The sequence below is a fragment of the Mus caroli genome, unplaced genomic scaffold, assembly GCF_978045245.1.
Source record: "Mus caroli unplaced genomic scaffold, Mus_caroli_1 scaffold_2, whole genome shotgun sequence".
Taxonomy (NCBI): domain Eukaryota; kingdom Metazoa; phylum Chordata; class Mammalia; order Rodentia; family Muridae; genus Mus; species Mus caroli.
Genome location: NW_028227257.1, coordinates 25,612,597 through 25,630,017, shown reverse-complemented (window position 1 = coordinate 25,630,017; position 17,421 = coordinate 25,612,597). Strand labels below are relative to the sequence as shown.

General features: G+C 42.2%; 1 protein-coding gene across 1 annotated transcript; it reads left to right on the top strand.

Moving 5' to 3' along the window:
* The first annotated feature begins 4,658 nt into the window (after window positions 1-4,658).
* On the top strand, window positions 4,659-14,857 carry LOC147005754 (BPI fold-containing family A member 2-like). The gene is made up of 7 exons (XM_085835238.1): window positions 4,659-4,746; window positions 9,141-9,267; window positions 9,829-9,936; window positions 10,925-11,077; window positions 13,328-13,409; window positions 14,293-14,344; window positions 14,794-14,857. The coding sequence occupies exons 1-7, from the start codon at window positions 4,659-4,661 to the stop codon at window positions 14,820-14,822; spliced, it is 639 nt and encodes a 212-aa protein (XP_085691364.1). The 3' UTR covers window positions 14,823-14,857.
* Window positions 14,858-17,421: the final 2,564 nt, after the last annotated feature.

The window sequence follows — 17,421 nt, the reverse complement described above, 5'->3', positions numbered from 1 at the left end:
TTCATTGCGTCCCATAAGTTTGGGTATGTTGTGGCTTCATTTTCATTGAACTCTAAAAAGTCCTTAATTTCTTTCTTTATTCCTTCCTTGACCAAGGTATCATTGAGAAGAGTGTTGTTCAGTTTCCACGTGAAGGTTGGCTTTCTATTATTTATTTTGTTATTGAAGATCAGCCTTAGTCCATGGTGATCTGATAGGATGCATGGGACAATTTCAATATTTTTGTATCTGTTGAGGCCTGCTTTGTGACCAATTATGTGGTCAATTTTGGAGAAGGTACCATGAGGTGCTGAGAAGAAGGTATATCCTTTTGTTTTAGGATAGAATGTTCTGTAGATATCTGCCAGATCCATTTGATTCATAATTTCTCTTAGTTTCACTGTGTCCCTGTTTAGTTTCTGTTTCCATGATCTGTCCATTGGTGAAAGTGGTGTGTTGAAGTCTCCCACTATTATTGTATGAGGTGCAATGTGTGCTTTGAGATTTACTAAAGTTTCTTTAATGAATGTGGCTGCCTTTGTATTTGGAGCATAGATATTCAGGATTGATAGTTCCTCTTGGAGGGTTTTACCTTTGATGAGTATGAAGTGTCCCTCCCTGTCTTTTTTAATGACTTTTGGTTGGAAGTCAATCTTATCAGATATTAGAATGGCTACTCCAGCTTGTTTCTTCATACCATTTGCTTGGAAAATTGTTTTCCAGCCTTTCATTCTGAGGTAGTGTCTATCTTTTTCTCTGAGATGAGTTTCCTGTAAGCAGCAAAATGTTGGGTCTTGTTTGTGTAGCCAGTTTGTTAGTCTATGTCTTTTTATCGGGGAGTTGAGTCCATTGATATTAAGAGATATTAAGGAAAAGTAATTGTTGTTTCCTGTTATTTTTGTTGTTAAAGTTGGCATTCTGTTTTTGTGGCTGTCTTCTTTTAGGTTTGTTGAGGGATTACCTTCTTGTTGTTTCTAGGGCGTGGTTCCTGTCCTTGTATTGGTTTTTTTCTGTTATTATCCTTTGAAGGGCTGGATTCGTGGAGAGATAATGTGTGAATTTGGTTTTGTCGTGGAATACTTTGGTTTCTCCATCTATGTTAATTGAGAGTTTGGCTGGGTATAGTAGCCTGGGCTGGAATTTGTGTTCTTTTAGTGTCTGTATAACATCCGTCCAGGATCTTCTGGCTTTCATAGTCTCTGGTGAAAAATCTGGTGTAATTCTGATAGGCTTGCCTTTATATGTTACTTGGCCTTTTTCTCTTACTGCTTTTAGTATTCTATCTTTATTTAGAGCATTTGTTGTTCTGATTATTATGTGTCGGGAGGTATTTCTTTTCTGGTCCAGTCTATTTGGAGTTCTGTAGGCTTCTTGTATGTTCATGGGCATCTCTTTCTTTAGATTTGGGAAGTTTTCTTCTATAATTTTGTTGAAGATGTTTGCTGGTCCTTTGAGTTGAAAATCTTCATTCTCATCCACTCCTATTATCCGTAGGTTTGGTCTTCTCATTGTGTCCTGTATTTCTTGGATGTTTTGAGTTAGGATCTTTTTGCATTTTACATTTTCCTTGATTGTTGTGCCGATGTTCTCTATGGAATCTTCTGCACCTGAGATTCTCTCTTCCATCTCTTGTATTCTGTTGCTGATGCTCGTATCTATGGTTCCAGATTTCTTTCCTAGGGTTTCTATCTCCATTGTTGCCTCATTTTGGGTTTTCTTTATTGTGTCTACTTCCCTTTTTAGGTCTAGTATGGTTTTGTTCATTTCCATCATCTGTTTGGATGTGTTTTCCTGTTTTTCTTTAAGGACTTCTACCTGTTTGATTGTGTTATCCTGTTTTTCTTTATGGACTTGTAACTCTTTAGCCATGTTCTCCTGTAATTCTTTAAGTGAGTTATTAAAGTCCTTCTTGATGTCCTCTACCATCATCATGAGATATGCTTTTAGATCCGTGTCTAGCTTTTCCGGTGTGTTGGGGTGCCCTGGACTGGGTGAAGTGGGGGTGCTGGGTTCTGATGATGGTGAGTGGTCTTGGTTTCTGTTAGTAAGATTATTACGTTTACCTTTCGCCATCTGTAATCTCTGGGGTTAGTTGTTATCTTTGTCACTGTTTAAAGATTGGAGCAGAAGCTGTGTTCCACTCACCAGCAGTCTCAAAATCCTGCGGCGGGGGTCGTGGGAAGCTGGCGGTACCCCGGTGCTGGTCCAGCCGGAAGAGGCCTGTGGTCCTATTCAGGCCGGTTTTCTGCTTCCCTAACTAATGCAGTCTCTGGACCCGTGTGCAATTGGATTGGAGCAGAAGCTGTGTTCCACTCACCAGAAGTCTTAAGATCCTGTGGCGGGTGTTGTGGGTAGCTGGCGAGTGTCAGCCGACCCTGCGCCCTAGCTACCCCGGTGCTTTTCTGACCGGAAGAGGCTTGTGGCCCTACGTAGGCCGGATTTCTGCCTCCCCAACCAAAGCAGTCTCAGGTCCCGCATGATTGGACTGGAGCAGAAGCTGTGTTCCACTCACCAGCAGTCTCAAAATCCTGTGGCGGGGGTCGTGGGTAGCTGGCGGGTGTCAGGCGACCCTGCGCTCAAGCTACCCCTGTGCTGATCCGGCCGGATGAGTCCTGTGGCCCTACTCAGGCCGGTTTCTGCTTCCCTAACTAATGCAGTCTCAGGTCCCGCGAGCAATTGGATTGGAGCAGAAGCTGTGTTCCACTCACCAGAAGTCTTAAGATCCTGTGGCGGGTGTTGTGGGTAGCTGGCGAGTGTCAGCCGACCCTGCGCCCTAGCTGCCCCGGTGCTTTTCTGACCGGAAGAGGCTTGTGGCCCTATGTAGGCCGGATTTCTCTCTCCCCAACCAGAGCAGTCTCAGGTCCCATGTGATTGGACTGGAGCAGAAGCTGTGTTCCACTCACCAGCAGTCCCAAAATCCTGTGGCGGGGGTCGTGGGTAGCTGGCAGGTGTCAGGCAACCCTGCGCTCTAGCTACCCCGGCGCTGATCCGGCCGGATGAGGCCTGTGGCCCTACTCAGGCCGGTTTCTGCTTCCCTAACTAATGCAGTCTCAGGTCCCGCGCGAAATTGGATTCGCCCTACATCATCTTAATGCATGCTCTTTTTGTTTGCTGTGTAAGATAACTGGAAAATAGGCTCGTCATATTGTTAAAAGCTGTTAAATTACATAAGACATCTCCCTGTACCTCACTTGGGTGTTAACCTTTGTGGCCTTATCCCTAATGCCATTTGACAAATGGATATTATTCATATGTCTGAATTTGGTAATCTTAAATATGTTCATGTAGCTATTGATACTTGTTCTGGATTTATTTTTACCTTCATTCAAACTAGAGAGGCCTCTAAACATGCTATTAGTCATCTTCTTGCAGCTTTTTCTATAATGGGCCTACCATAACAAATTAAAACTGATAATGTTCCTGGCTGTGCTAGTAAAGCCTTTTTAGATTTTTTGTGCTATTTTAGATTTTTTGTGCTACCTTAGAGATTGTTAATGTAACAGACGTCCCATATAATCCACAAGAGCAGGGCATTGTTAAAAGAGTCCATCTCACCCTCAAAAACACCATTAATAAATTAAAGAGAGGGGAATGGTACCCAACCCAAGGAACACCATGAAATATTGTGGCACATGAATTATTTATCATAAATTTCCTGACCTTGGATCAAGACGGAAAATCTGCTGCTTCTCGGTTTTGGCAAAGAGATCCCAACAGTGATTTCTCCATGGCTATGTGGAAGGACCCCCAAACTACTGAGATCCTTGCAGCCACACAATCCCTCCCTGCCAGTGATTGCTGGTTATGCTTTGAATTGGGTGCCTCTTGGCCTCTGGTGATTTCCCTACTTAATGATTCTACCTCTTATTTTAATAAGGAAGACTGTAATTATATGAAGCCTTTTAATGTATTACCTAGTGGCTTTAATGCATCTATGTGCTTTTTAAGTCCTTATAAAAATAATTCTTTTGATATGGATGTTGGTCTGGCAAAACTTACCTCCTATAATCATTGTATTAATATTTCTGAGCCAATTTGTTTAGGTAAAGGTAGTTTTTGTGTGTGGAGACAATATGGCCTATCCTTTTCTTCCTTTAAATTGGACTGGATCCTGCGTTCCTGCAACGCTTTTGCCAGATGTTGAGATCCTCCCAGGAGATCAACCTGTTCCTTTGCCCAGCTTTGATATCTCTTCCCCCAGGCCTAAGAGAGCAGTATCCTTTATTCCCCTTCTTGTTGGACTCAGGATATCTGGAGCCCTTGCTACTGGCTCAGCTGGCATAGGGGTAGCTTTGGACAGCTATACTAAGCTGTCCCAGAAGCTGATAAATGATGCTAACATGGGATATCAGTCTGTCAAGGATCTATAAGATCAGGTGGATTCCTTGGCTGAGGTGGTTCTCCAAAATAGACATGATTTAGACTTACTTATTGCAGATAAGGGAGGCATTTGCTTAGTTTTGCAGGAAAAATGCTGTTTCTATACCAATAAGTTCGGGATTGTGTGTGACAGAATTTGAAAGCATCAACAAGAATTGGAGGAGAGGCATCAAGAACTCTTTGACAACCCCATATGGAGTGCTTGGAATGGAATTTTGCCCTACCTTCTCCCCTTCCTTGGCCCAGTGCTTGGCTTATTAATTTTACTATCACTAGGACCTTTAATCTTTAATAAAGTCATGGCCTTTGTTCAGGGACAAATAGATGCAATTAAGTTTCAATCCTTACAAATTCACTACCACCGGCTAGAGATGGCAGTTGTGGGAGGTGGGTAGGCTGCACCTTCTCCATGGTGATGGACTGACTGGCCAATGATGGGCAACTGAGATTAGGACACCATCCTTATATAAATGGCAACCCAAGACAGGGGGACCCCAAAAGGTGATGGGGTCTCTTTATGACGGGTAAGACCATTCTGGATTGGCTGTTCTTGTAAACTCTCTTACCTAAGACAGGCACAGTCCCCTTTGAGTCTTTAGGGTCTGGCTGATTTAGACATTGTCACCATATATGCCTTGTTCTCTATCAAATAAAAAAAAGGGGGGCTGTTGGTGCCTGATCTTTGTCTTGTCCCTGGGCCATTACTTATTTTACAATTATTATTTCTAACTTCTGCTTTTAAGAGATTTGTTTTTCTGTTACCAGAGCATAGTTAAGATATCCTGCAGTTGGAACCTTCCAGCCTTGAGACATTGTGGTTAGAACCTTCCTTAAGACACCTTGTGGTTAGAACTTTCCTTTTACTCAACTTGTTGCTAAGCATTTTCAATCTACCTTGTCATGTACTTGAGCAATTGATTCTACTTTGTAATTGTGGTTTGTAGCTTTATAAGCTGAATGTTTTTTGAAAATAAATAGACTTAAAAGGTCTCTGTTTTGTCTTTTTTCTTCGAGTCCCTTGTTCCATCCATTCTCACTCCGACCCTCATTGTTTAGTCCTGCAGGTTGGGGCACTATTAGCATACAAAATTCATGATGCTCTCATTTTTAAGAGCTAAATAGTATTCTAATGTGTAAATGAACCACATTTTCTGTATCCATTCTTCCATTGAGGGACATCTGGATTGTCTCCAGCTTCTAGCTATTACAAATAAGGCTGCTATGAACATAGTAGAGCATGTGTCCTTGTGCTATGATGGAACATCTTTTGGGTATAAGCCTAGGAGTGGTATAGCTGGATCTTAGGGCAGAATTATTTACAAATTTCTGAGGAATTGTCAGATTGATTTACAGAGTTTGTACCAGTTTTCATTTCCACCAGTAATAGAGGAGTGTTTCTCTATCCCCACATCCTCGACAACATCTGCTGTCACCTGAATTTTTCGTCTTAGCCTCTCTGACTGGTGTGAGGTGGAATCTCAGGGTTGTTTTGATTTGCATTTCCCTCCTGACTAAGGATGTTGAACATTTCTTTAAGTGCTTCTTGGACATTCAAGATTCATCTTTTGAGAATTCTTTGTTTAGCTCTGCACTGCATTTTTAAATTGGATTACTTGTTTTTTTTTTTTTTTTTGTTTTTTTGTTTTTTTGTTTTTTTTTTTTTGAGACTAACTTCTTGAATTTTTTGTATACATCGATTTTTTCCCCCAATCTGTAGGTTGCTGTTTTGTCCTATTGACAGGGTCCTTTGCCTTACAGAAGCTTTTCAGTTTCATAGGGTCCTATTTGTCAATTGCTTATCTTAGAACTGCTGCCATTGGTATTTTGTTCAGGAAATTTCCCCATGTGCCAATGAATTCTCCCAATTTCACTTCTATTAGATTCAATGTATCTGGTTTTATGTTGAGATCCTTGAGCCACTTGGACTTGAGCTTTGTACAAGGAGATAAATATGGATCAATTTGCATTCTTTTACATTCAGGTCACCAGTTAGACCAGCACCATCTATTGAAGATGCTTTCTTTTTTCCACTGTATGGTTTTGGCTTTTTTGTCAAAGATGTATTTATTGGGGTGTAGGTTTATTCCTGGGTCTTTGATTCTATTGCATTGATCCACTTGTCTGTCTCTGTATCAATGCCATTGGGAACAGAAGCACCTTTGTTTCATAGGCAGGTAAGTGTGAGAGCTACACGTATTAATTTTTTTTCTTATTTCTTATTCTTTCTACAACATCCAGGTATCACGATCAAAGATGTTCCAACTTGGGAGCCTTGTTGTCTTGTGTGGCCTGCTCATTCCAACCTCAGAATCACCTTTGGGTAATATTGTTAGTGCCCTGAATAATTTGAGAATTCTGAACTCTGTCTCTGTGAGTCAATAAAAGTGCTGGCTGATCACAGGAGTAGCAAAGGAATTACTAAACCTGCAATTGCAGAGGCTGCAGCTAAGGGCAGTGTTGTACTTTATGGATGGTTCCCTGAGAAATGTGCAGCTATTGAGTCCCTGCCTCACTCAGAATCACTTTAGATATAAACAGTGCAATGATGTTATATCCTAATAGAGACTTGCCAATATACACACTGGATACATCCATCAAAATGAGAGTTAAAAGTTCTAAAATGTTGCCATTTTGAATTATGGTAGCTGCTGACAAGTACTTCCTTGTACCACTTCTTCTAGCAGTCTGTGGGAGCTTGTCTCCCAGTACTCCTTCCCTGCAAGCACTGCCCTGGACGCCTTTAACACTTTTTTTTTTTTTTTGAGATTTTTTGAGATTACCAGAGATGAGAGGATATAACTACTCTCACTTTGCCTTTCTCGGTCCACTCATTCTTTGCATATTTACTAGTTTTTAAATAATTTAAATAAAGTTCTGTGTCAAAATTATTAGCAAGTACCTCTGCAAGTTTCTTTCTTTTTTACTTTTTCTTATTGATATGTGCTGACTCCTGGAAATGAAGGACTCACATCTGGCTTGGATATTCGTACCCCTCTCCCAATGTCTATTTAATGGTGCCTATGTTCTCTGTTATAGAGGAACTGGGATAACTGAGAAGCAGTTATTAGAGAAACAGGAAAGCTCAGAGCATGTTGCCTTAGAAAACTTTCAAAGGTGAAAAAAGGAGCCATCTTCTCATTCCATAGTCATGGCACCAAATCACCAAGAAAAGTATGTCAGGTTCAGGGTTACCTAGGGAGTTGTATGGTGAGGGATAGTTATCCAAGCAATGATAGCTAAGTTGGCCTTGTCTGCATCATTATATAGGTAGAGCTTGTTTATCTTAGAGTCTAGTTATAGTGTTATGATTACATCTACTTGACTAAAAGTGTTTTCAATATTTTATTTTTATGCCTCTGTATGTACCTCTGTGTATATGTCTTTATGTGGGTCCCCAGATCCCAGAAGATGGTGTCAGGTCACCTGGTGTTACAGATGTTATGAGCTATCCAAAAGGGAGTGCTGGGAACTGTCCTCTAGTCTTCTTTTAGTGCTGCAAGAATTCTTAACTTTCCAGTCTCACCACTGTGTTGATAACAGATCACATATGGTCATACATATATGAATGCTTTTCTTAAATGACAAACAAACAAAACTCCAATTCATGTCCACACACATATATTAAAATTGCCTTAAAGGAATAACTGAAATGCTTTGACAGTACTTAAGGGTACTCAATATAGAGCAGGAGAGCAGTCTAAAAGAAACAAAGGCTAGCCTTTGCAGATTTCTAATTTTAGCAGCCACTATGCAACTGGACCAAAATATCTAGGATATCACAATTCTAATATGAAATGCCTTACACCCAAAGAAATGAAACAGATTACAAAATGTGGAGAGAGTAGCAGGCAGAACTGAGTTACTATATATATATATATATATATATATATATATATATATATTTTTTTTTTTTGGTTTTTTGAGACAGGGTTTCTCTGTATAGTCCTGGCTGTCCTGGAGCTCACTTTGTAGACCAGGCTGGCCTCAAACTCAGAAATCCGCCTACCTCTGCCTCCCCAGTGCTGGGATTAAAGGTTTGTGCCACCACGCCCGGCTTACAATCAATATTTTAAAGCAGCATTTTAAGGTTTATTCCTTTGGAAAATAAGAGATTATTGTACTGTTTCATTTTGTTTGGCCTTTATTTGTAATTGCTTTGTTTCACAGTTGAGGTATTTTCTACACACACACTCTACTATTTCATACATGCTGTTTGGCACATACCAGCCATTCTCAGGTTGTTCTCCATGATCTTCTATTAGGACAAGTCTATTCTCCTACTTCAATGTAAATTATTGTTTTCTGGGATTGGTTCCAATTCGTCATTTTGGGACCCCTATTTGGTACTTTTACTAGCTGAAGCGATACTTTCCCTCTATGTTCTTTTTTTGTGATAGATTTTTCCATTTCTTAGTATATTCTCTCAATTGATTGACTCAGTTTCTCAAACACACATGAGCATCTCATTAAGATTAACAGACCCTTGAGTCAACACTGAAACAGGTATACACAGTCAAGTACAACTGCTTGGCCAATTGATCAATTGTTTTGTTAATAATTGCTTAATATAAATTACTAAGAAGTCATCCTGGAAACAGTAAATGGACTCAGTTGTGTAGACACATTTTCTCACCTTAGAAGCCTCAGGTTCCTCTTCTGTGCAATGGAGACAGTGAGTTGTTGTAGAGACTGACTTCCATGAAACCAGGAGGAGAAGAGATCATTTCCCAGTGGTGCAGGGCATTGACTGATAGGCACTGACTGATGACTGTTTTTTACAGGTAGCCTTCAAAGTCTACTCCTGGATATGGAGCCAGGTTGGTCAGAAGTCAAGGCCAGCCTTCAAGAAGCTTTGAGTAGTGTGAATCTTGACAGATTAATCAACTTGTTATATACGAAGGCGGTAGGGTGAGTTGGTGCTTCCTTGCTCTCAGAAAAGAGACTATCCCTCTGGGGAGGCCAATTCAATGTCAAAGACAAATGGATAAGCCTCTCATTTTCCACAGAAATGAGGACTGCTGAAGACTCATTAGAGCTTGAGAAAGTCTGAGGGAGGGCTACAGGGTCAGTGTGGACAGTTCACACCTCTGGGTTCCCGCAGTCTGATTTCAGGCTCAAGGTGAAAGTTCCATTTGTCCTCATCTCCACCTGCATCTTGGTACCTAAAGCCTGTCTCTAAGAACATTTATTCTTCAAATATAGACAGGAATAAAAGTCTAAGTTTCTTCAAGGGACAGAGAGCTGGAATTCATACCCTTAAGCCCCAAGCACTGACTTCATGGAGTTTGAGTCATACAGTCCTGGGGTCATGTTCTATCTCCCCTGCCTATTGTCTCCTAAGTCCATTGCACCTGAGAGTGTAGAGGCTCACATTCTGAACAGGGTGTAGTGAGTACAAGAGGGTGAGGTTGAACAGACACAAATGCCTCAAGGTGGAATGACAGGGGGGCACTTGTGGGTTTTTGGCAGGTTCGAAATCAAAGATTTCAAATTTCTGGACCTGGAGTATGACCGATCTTCCAATGGTGATGGAATTATCCTGAAGATACCCCTGGTTCTTGATGCATCTCTGTCTCTGTAAGTTGAGTTACTTGGACTTAGGGTGTGGAATGCAATATGGCTAGTTTGAGTAGTCACTTAATTCCCAATTATCACCTGACTTCTGCCTTCAGTTTCCTAATATGTAAAAGAAGGGAAACCTCCTTGGCCTACAATACCCATCTTCAAAATATTCTAGTGAAGACTGGCCATATTAAGTCTCTTTCAAAGGAATGTCCTATACAAAATAGGTCTCTTTGTGTTGTACTTATGTATACACATGTGTGTATAGTTTCACATGCGCACTTGTGTCTGTCGAGGTCAGGAGTCAACATCAAGTGTTTGCCCTAGTCATTTGCCACATTAACTTTTGATATAGGGTCTCTTGAAGAACCTGAAAATTATAGCTATCCACTAGACTTCCTGGATAAGAAACATGAAGTTTTTTTTTTTTTTTAATTTAAAATGAGAGGTAGAGGTAAATAACAGTAAAAAAAACTGTGCAAAATAAATTCTAGAAACTGGGAATGTCATTCAGACAGAGCTCTTGCAAGCATGTGTGAGAACCAGGCTTCTATCACCAGCACTGCGTGCTGGGGATGGGAGTGGCCATTGTACAAATTTGATGGATTTTTGAAACCATGAGGAGTGATAGCCAGGTAATTACTTAACCTCTCTATGCTTAGGATTACTTGTGTATTTATCTCCTAACACTGTTGAAATGATTCAATGGGTTAAACTAGGTACAATACTTAAAGTGAGTGCCCACAGATAATTTGTGTTACAAAATATTAGCAATTATTTTTATTAGTCTCTTCACAAGTAACAATCTCACATGTGCTAAACATGTTTGGTCTAGAGAGTCCTATACAAATATGTAAATTTTATAGAGAATATGTAACGTGTTGACATTAGCTAAACCTTATTGATATTACTCATTGACACTCTGCACTGTGTCCACACAGGTGACAACCATTGCAACCTGTAAAGCCTTCTAGATCTGTGGTGTGACTCTTGTTTTCTGCAGGCCATTCCCTGATTCGACTGCTGATGTCTCTGTTTCTATGGAGATGGTAACTTCACTTGCTGTTCAAAAAGATGGCAAGACTGACCGTACTGTCCTGGTCATGAAGGAATGCTCAACTAATCCAGACAAAATCTCCATTGACTTATTGAACAGGTAAGGCTCACCCATCCCAGCAGAGCTGGGATCTCAGGGAGGTCTTAGGACCTCTGACTTTAATGCTATGACGATACTTGGGAAATAGCCAATGAAACACACAAGGAGAATAGCCTCAAGAATCAGCTCTGTCAACACTTTCAACTCCGTCACTCTGCAACTTCATCTTCAGAGGCCGCAGTTTGTCCATCTGTGCATTTGAACACTAAAGATATACGGTTATCAGTTCTGGGATGAAGGCATGAAAAAATACACATTTAGCTGCGATCCTGGAACATGCTAAGGGCTTAAAAACTATAAGATCCACATTGACTCCAGGGACTGTTCCTGTCCGTTGCTGAGGCAGGAGAATGGACCTCTACAGCCATAATCATGCACTTAGCTATGGTACCTTTCAGCTGTGTCGGTGTGCCTGGTGCCTGCGAAGATGTGAACACTGCATTCACCTGGAGGTGGAGGCAGTTGGAGAATTAAACGACTGATATCATGGACTCTGCTGGTACTGGATTACTGGCTGCTTTTGGAAAAATTCTGCAGTGAGATCTGGACATCCTAATCCTGTCATTTCCATAACAGATCCCCACTGATCCTCAAAATCTGCATGTTCAATTGTCTGCTAAATAAAGCAGGTTTGGGGGAGGCAGAAGGTGGGAGAGCTTATGCTAATAGTCTTTGGGAGAGGAAACAAGTCCTGAAAGTCAGGGACTGGGACTGGGGAGCTTCAGTCAGAAATAGAAGAGTGAATTCTGGTCCCAGCCTGGGCAACCACGTCTTAAGGCCATTCATCCTCTCCCTACCAAAGGTCTGATCTCCCTCTACCAAAGACAGGACCACAGGTTTAGCATGCAAATTCAAAGGGCTGCATCCTGCTGGACACTGCCCTGCCAACCACACCCAGGAAACTCATGCAGCTCTACTGAATCTGAATCCTCATGGCCATGTAGACTCTTATGATGCGGTTCTGCCCTCACCCCTCAGTTAAACACATTGGTTATTCTTCTGTGCTTCTTTTTCCTACCACAGGACATTTTTATGGATATTCTGATTACATAAAAACACTTTTCTTCTTATCTCAACTCAATGTACCTTTTCCTCTTTCACAGTCTTTCCTAGATTTCTTCTCTTTTCCTTATAAGGACATACTCTTAACCTTCAGAGTACTTGTCTCTGTTGTCATTGTGTGTGCATACATATTTTTGAGATAGGTTATCAGTGCACAGCCCTTGTTAGCTTCAATCTCAATGATCTACCTTCTGCCTCCTGAGGGCTGGGATCAAAGGTGGGTGACACCACACCTGATATCACACTGTACATTTAACTGGACATTTTCGTTACTTATTTGTGTTTGGGGATGGGGGTTCATGTGTGGGCACGTGCATGAGCACACACACACACACACACACACACACACACGTGTCAATGGTCTGGAGCTCACCAAGTAGGCAAAGCTGGATGCAGAATCTACCATTCTCAGTCTTCAGCACTCTGAATTACAAGTGTTTGCTCTTAACCTGAATTTTCCTTCTTATTTCTTTTTTAATATGGGGGCAGAGATGGGACTCAGGTCCTCAAGCTGACAAGAACTGTAAGCTTATTTGTTATGGATTGTACTATCTCCTTGGTCAAAATTTCTCATTATTCTAGTCAAAAGTCTGGTATATGCCAGGCAGGTATTATGCTGAGGCTGGGCCAATGGTTTGTTGGAAAACAACAAAACAACAACAAAACAACAACAACAGAAAAAACAACAAGCAAACAAAAAGCCCAGATCTCTGTGTCCTAGAAAATATCCATAGGAAAAAAGCAAGCAGAGGAATATTTGGTTCGCCAGTGAATACGTGAAAAATGAGGAGCCATATCCAAGATCATCGTACTTATCAGGACACAAGAAGAGCAAATTCTCTCTTTAGGGTACATTCAGGATGGGCTCACCCAGGAGGTGACAGCAGGATGAGAGTTGGAAGGGGGTGACCTCCGTGGGACTTGATTATGAAAAATGTCAAAGTCTTAATGTTTTTGTTCAGTGCCTGGTGCTCTGCGAATAGAGGCTGATGAATGATGCTGCATCAGGACTCTGTTGAGCACCCAGGCACCGAGGAAGCAGCTACTTAGGCATGAGATGCTCAGATGCTCAGTGATGGCCCATCCTGACAAGCCAAACTGAAATTATAGGTTGTTCACCAACCTGCAGAGGACACTCGGGTCCATAGTTAACTATTGACCAAGCTTTGTAAGTCCCTTCTTTTTCAGACGCAACCGCACTATCAAAACCTTTCTGAACACTGTATTTCACTCTGCGAGAAGGAGCCTGTCATTAATAGTGGACCAACAAGTAAGTCCCCAGCTCTTGTCACCCAGGTGTGACAGCTAACAGGTGTGGCTATGCTCTAAGGACACTGTTTGATGGGGGGGGGGTGCAGATTTCTCTTTGGGAGGTCTATGGGCTCTGCTCCTCAGTAGCTGGCCTGGAGAAAGAGAAAGAGAGAGAGAGCGAGGGAGAGGGAGAGGGAGAGGGAGAGGGAGAGGGAGAGGGAGAGGGAGAGGGAGAGGGAGAGGGAGAGGGAGAGGGAGAGGGAGGGAGGGAAGAAAGGAGGGAGAGGGAGGGAGGGAGGGAAGGAGGGGGAGAGAGAGAGAGGGAGAGAGAGAGAGAAAGGAGGAAGAGGAGGAGGGGGAGGATGGAGGAGGGGGAGGGGAGGAGAAGGGGGAAAGAGAAGACAGAGGAGGAGGATGAAGATGATGATGCAGTGGCAGAAATTAGAGATGCTCTCTGAAGCTCTTTACCACATCCATATACCACCTGTATAGCCTTTAAACTAATGTTTCTTTGCAACCAGCATACCTCTATTTAAAAGGCTGTACTTAACTAACTGTGAATGAGAATCTGCAGGAAACAGGGAACTGGGCCTCCCCAAAGGCTTAAACCTTTTGAGGAGCTTAAAATACCAGGGTTTAAAAGTTTAAGGTCTTTGGGAGTCTGGGGTGTTAGGTTTCTGAATGCTAGAACTTCTGACATCCTGAGGTGCTGTGTTCTCAGCTCCTGGGACAGCTCTTATTCAGGCTGCTATAATTCCATAGTTCCAGACTGCTTAGGTTAACTGCTCTCACGTCCTGGAAATTAGCCCCTCTGTTGGAGGAAGACATGCAGTGATTTGCCAGCAAAGACTCTTTTTTTTTTCTCCCTCCCATCCCTCCTTCTCTCACTTTCTGTCTCTCAGGTGTGTCCACAGCTCCATGCATTCTTCAGCAGTCTTCATGATGACATCATCTGTAAGTCCAGCCTGGGGATGGAGTGGCTTCCATGGGCCAGGTCACCAGCTGTAGGAGTGCCCCTGGCAGGGACTTTGCATCCTCACTAAGTTGGGTCTTTGACTGCTCCTCCTTTCATTAGAAGCCTCATTGGAGTCTTTAGCTCCCCATGCTTGAAAGAGTTTCTAGGGCAACAGGAATCAGGCACATATGTTGTCAGGCCTTGGAGGTGGTCCTTCTATGGATATGTTCTTTTACAAAGTATATCTCTATCCAGTATTCTCTGCCTCATTGAATCTCACAAGTGTCTGCACAGTGAGACACTGTTATCCACATTCAGGTGAAAAGCAGTGTAATTGAGGTCACACAGGTGACAGAGTGACAGGCCACAGGGAGGTTACAAGATGGGTGGGCCTCTACTCAATTTCCCATGGCAAATTGTGTGACTGATTGTCACTTTGTCCCTTCAGCCAAGCTGGTGGCTTCAATCTCCACCTGAAGAGGAAAGAGCAAATGAGGATGTCATGTCGCCCCCTGCTGGTATGGGTACTTAGTTACCTTTCTATTGTTATGAGAAACAGCATGACCAAAGGGAATAAAAGAAAGCATTTAATTTGGGACTCACTATTCCAGAGGATTAGGGCCAATGATCTTCATGGTAAGGAGCATGGCATCAGGCAGGCATGGCACTAGGCAGGAGCTGAGAGGTTAGATCTTGAGATGCAACCACCAGGCTGTGTGCACTAAATGGGAGTAGCAGTACCTTGAAAGCTCTAAGTACATCCTCAGTGACATCCCTTCTCCAACAGAGCCATGCATCTCCCAAGCTCCCCAAATAGTTCGTACAACTGTAGGGCAAGTATGCAAATATTGGAGCCTATGGTGGCACTTTCATTCAAACCTTATTAGTAGGCTCTTTACTCTGTACACAACAGCTTGTCTAGAAGTAGACTTATTTTTCTTCTGTCCGTACACAGCAGCCTGTCTAGAAGGTAAGGTAGACTTATTTTTCTTCTGTCACCAAGAGTAACTAAGACGTGATCCTGACCCCAGGATAAGCACTGACTTTGCATGCACCCTGAACCTAGATCTTTTTTCACTAAATAATTTGCTGGGAGTATGTATTTGAATAAGACTTAAGTTTGTGCATTGATAGCTGGCCATGAGCTGAACCCTCTCCCTGACTTGTGCATGGTTTTCACTCAGTCTTTTCCTATCTGCCATTGCTCCAGAAGAAGAGACAAGGAAGGGGTCAGGGCCAAGTACCAGAGAAACACCACAAATTCATAGCTGCTTATTTTCATATCCTAAGCCATCCTGGGCACTGTAGAAATGAGTGGAGACAGTGGGGAAGGGATGTCCCAGTCCCATCTGTCCAGTGAGGGCTAGCTCCCGCTGCTTCAGTGACCACTAATATGTTGACCACTTTTGTTCTTATTCCAGGTTGCTGCACACTGGTCCATCTTATTGCCTGTAGCATCTCCCTGTAGGATTCTTCTATCATGCTTACAATCTGTGCCCAATCCCACATGATTATACTGGACTCCCTTCTTCTCTCAGCTATTCCCATACTTGTTATCTCTACCCCAGCAATAAAATCCTAACTGCATCCTGGTGTGTAGCTGCCTCAGTCCTTACACTGGGTGAGATTGCAACTGAGTGGCAGACACAGATACAACATTGATCAGTGTATTAAAACTATCTCACAACTTTTCTTTTGTTTTTTTATATATAATATAACAAAATAAAATATGTAAGGTGATACCAAAACTTTAACTTTGAATTGGGACAGGAATAAGACAAAAGAAAGTGGGCCCCAGAAAAAAACGTGTGATCAGACACCCACTCACTCCCAAGCTCGGGAGTTTCAGAAAAACAATAAACTAGAAGCCATATGATACATCTAGAGTGTCTGGAGGTTACCTGTGCAGGCCTCTGTGAGTTCACATGAGCTCTGCTGGTGATGATTTAGATTACGTAGCTGGATTTTGCTTCTTGGCAGGTTCCTCTTTCTCCCACCATTCTCCATGTTCTCCCCATCATCTGTAGCTATTCTTTGCTACTTTGTGGGTTCATCTTTCTTTTACCTTTTTGCACACCTTCAAGCCCTTAACACTACATAGAATAGAAGAAAGGCTAGAGGTGAGAGAGGAAAGGGAAGACATCCTTGAATCTAATTTCTTTTTGATTGTTTCTTCTTTGAGCACTACTGCTAACAAACCTCAACCAAGTCCTGTGAGTGACCAACAACAACCCACCCCATCTCTCAGGCACCTAGCATTTTTATACCCTCTGAAAAGTTCCCAGAATTCCAAATGTCTCCCAGTTGGAACAGTAGAAACTTTCTGCAGCTGGCAAAATCATGCCTCAGCCAGAGCACAAAGCAAATCATTGTCAGCTTCTGTGGTCAGTCTGAAACAGCCCTGTATCCCACACTTGGGATTAAAATGATAATACAATTTTATAATGTTTCCATGATTTTCTTTTTTTGTTTTGTTTTGTTTCGTTTTTTAAGAAACAAAAATTCTCATTACAGGAGCGCCTTGCTTTGCTGGTATCCTTAATCACCTCTGGTTCTAAAATTCTTTCTGTCTCCTCTTCTGTGCTGACCCCTGAGCTCTGTTGGAAGAAATTTGATGGAGACAACCCATTTAAGGCTGAGCATACAGCTTTTTTTTTTCCTGGACAGAGTTTTAGAAGCAAGGGGAGAATGGTCACACAGCCAATGAACCCCACCACCAACTCACACATATACAATTGTATGTTGGCATCTACTGTTTGCCACACAGGCAGTGAAACAGGTTTTGCTGACATACAACCTCACTCAGAGCCTTGTCATGTGTCCTTAGCAGAATGATGTCCACCATATTGGATAAGATTCAGGAGAATAGACAGGCAGACTTGGGTCTGGACTACAGAAATCTTATTCCCTATGGGGAGATCAGGGCTACTGGTGATGTCATTGAGTTCTATTTCTACTCTTGGCATGGAGGCTATGACTGAGGAGGTCTTGATACTTCACCACTTTCTGATGCCAAGAGGAAGAAGCCATGGCTCATAGAGATAAAGTGATTCATCCAGGTCCTGTGCTGAGCAAG

What these genes read in the sequence shown, in the direction of transcription:
- LOC147005754 (XM_085835238.1), top strand. Translation starts at nt 4,659, where the DNA reads ATGGCCTTTGTTCAGGGACAAATAGATGCAATTAAGTTTCAATCCTTA. An exon ending in AGAGATGGCAGTTGTGGGAG is followed by an intron (nt 4,747 to 9,140) that starts GTGGGTAGGCTG and finishes TGTTTTTTACAG; the next exon opens with GTAGCCTTCAAAGTCTACTC. An exon ending in TTATATACGAAGGCGGTAGG is followed by an intron (nt 9,268 to 9,828) that starts GTGAGTTGGTGC and finishes GGTTTTTGGCAG; the next exon opens with GTTCGAAATCAAAGATTTCA.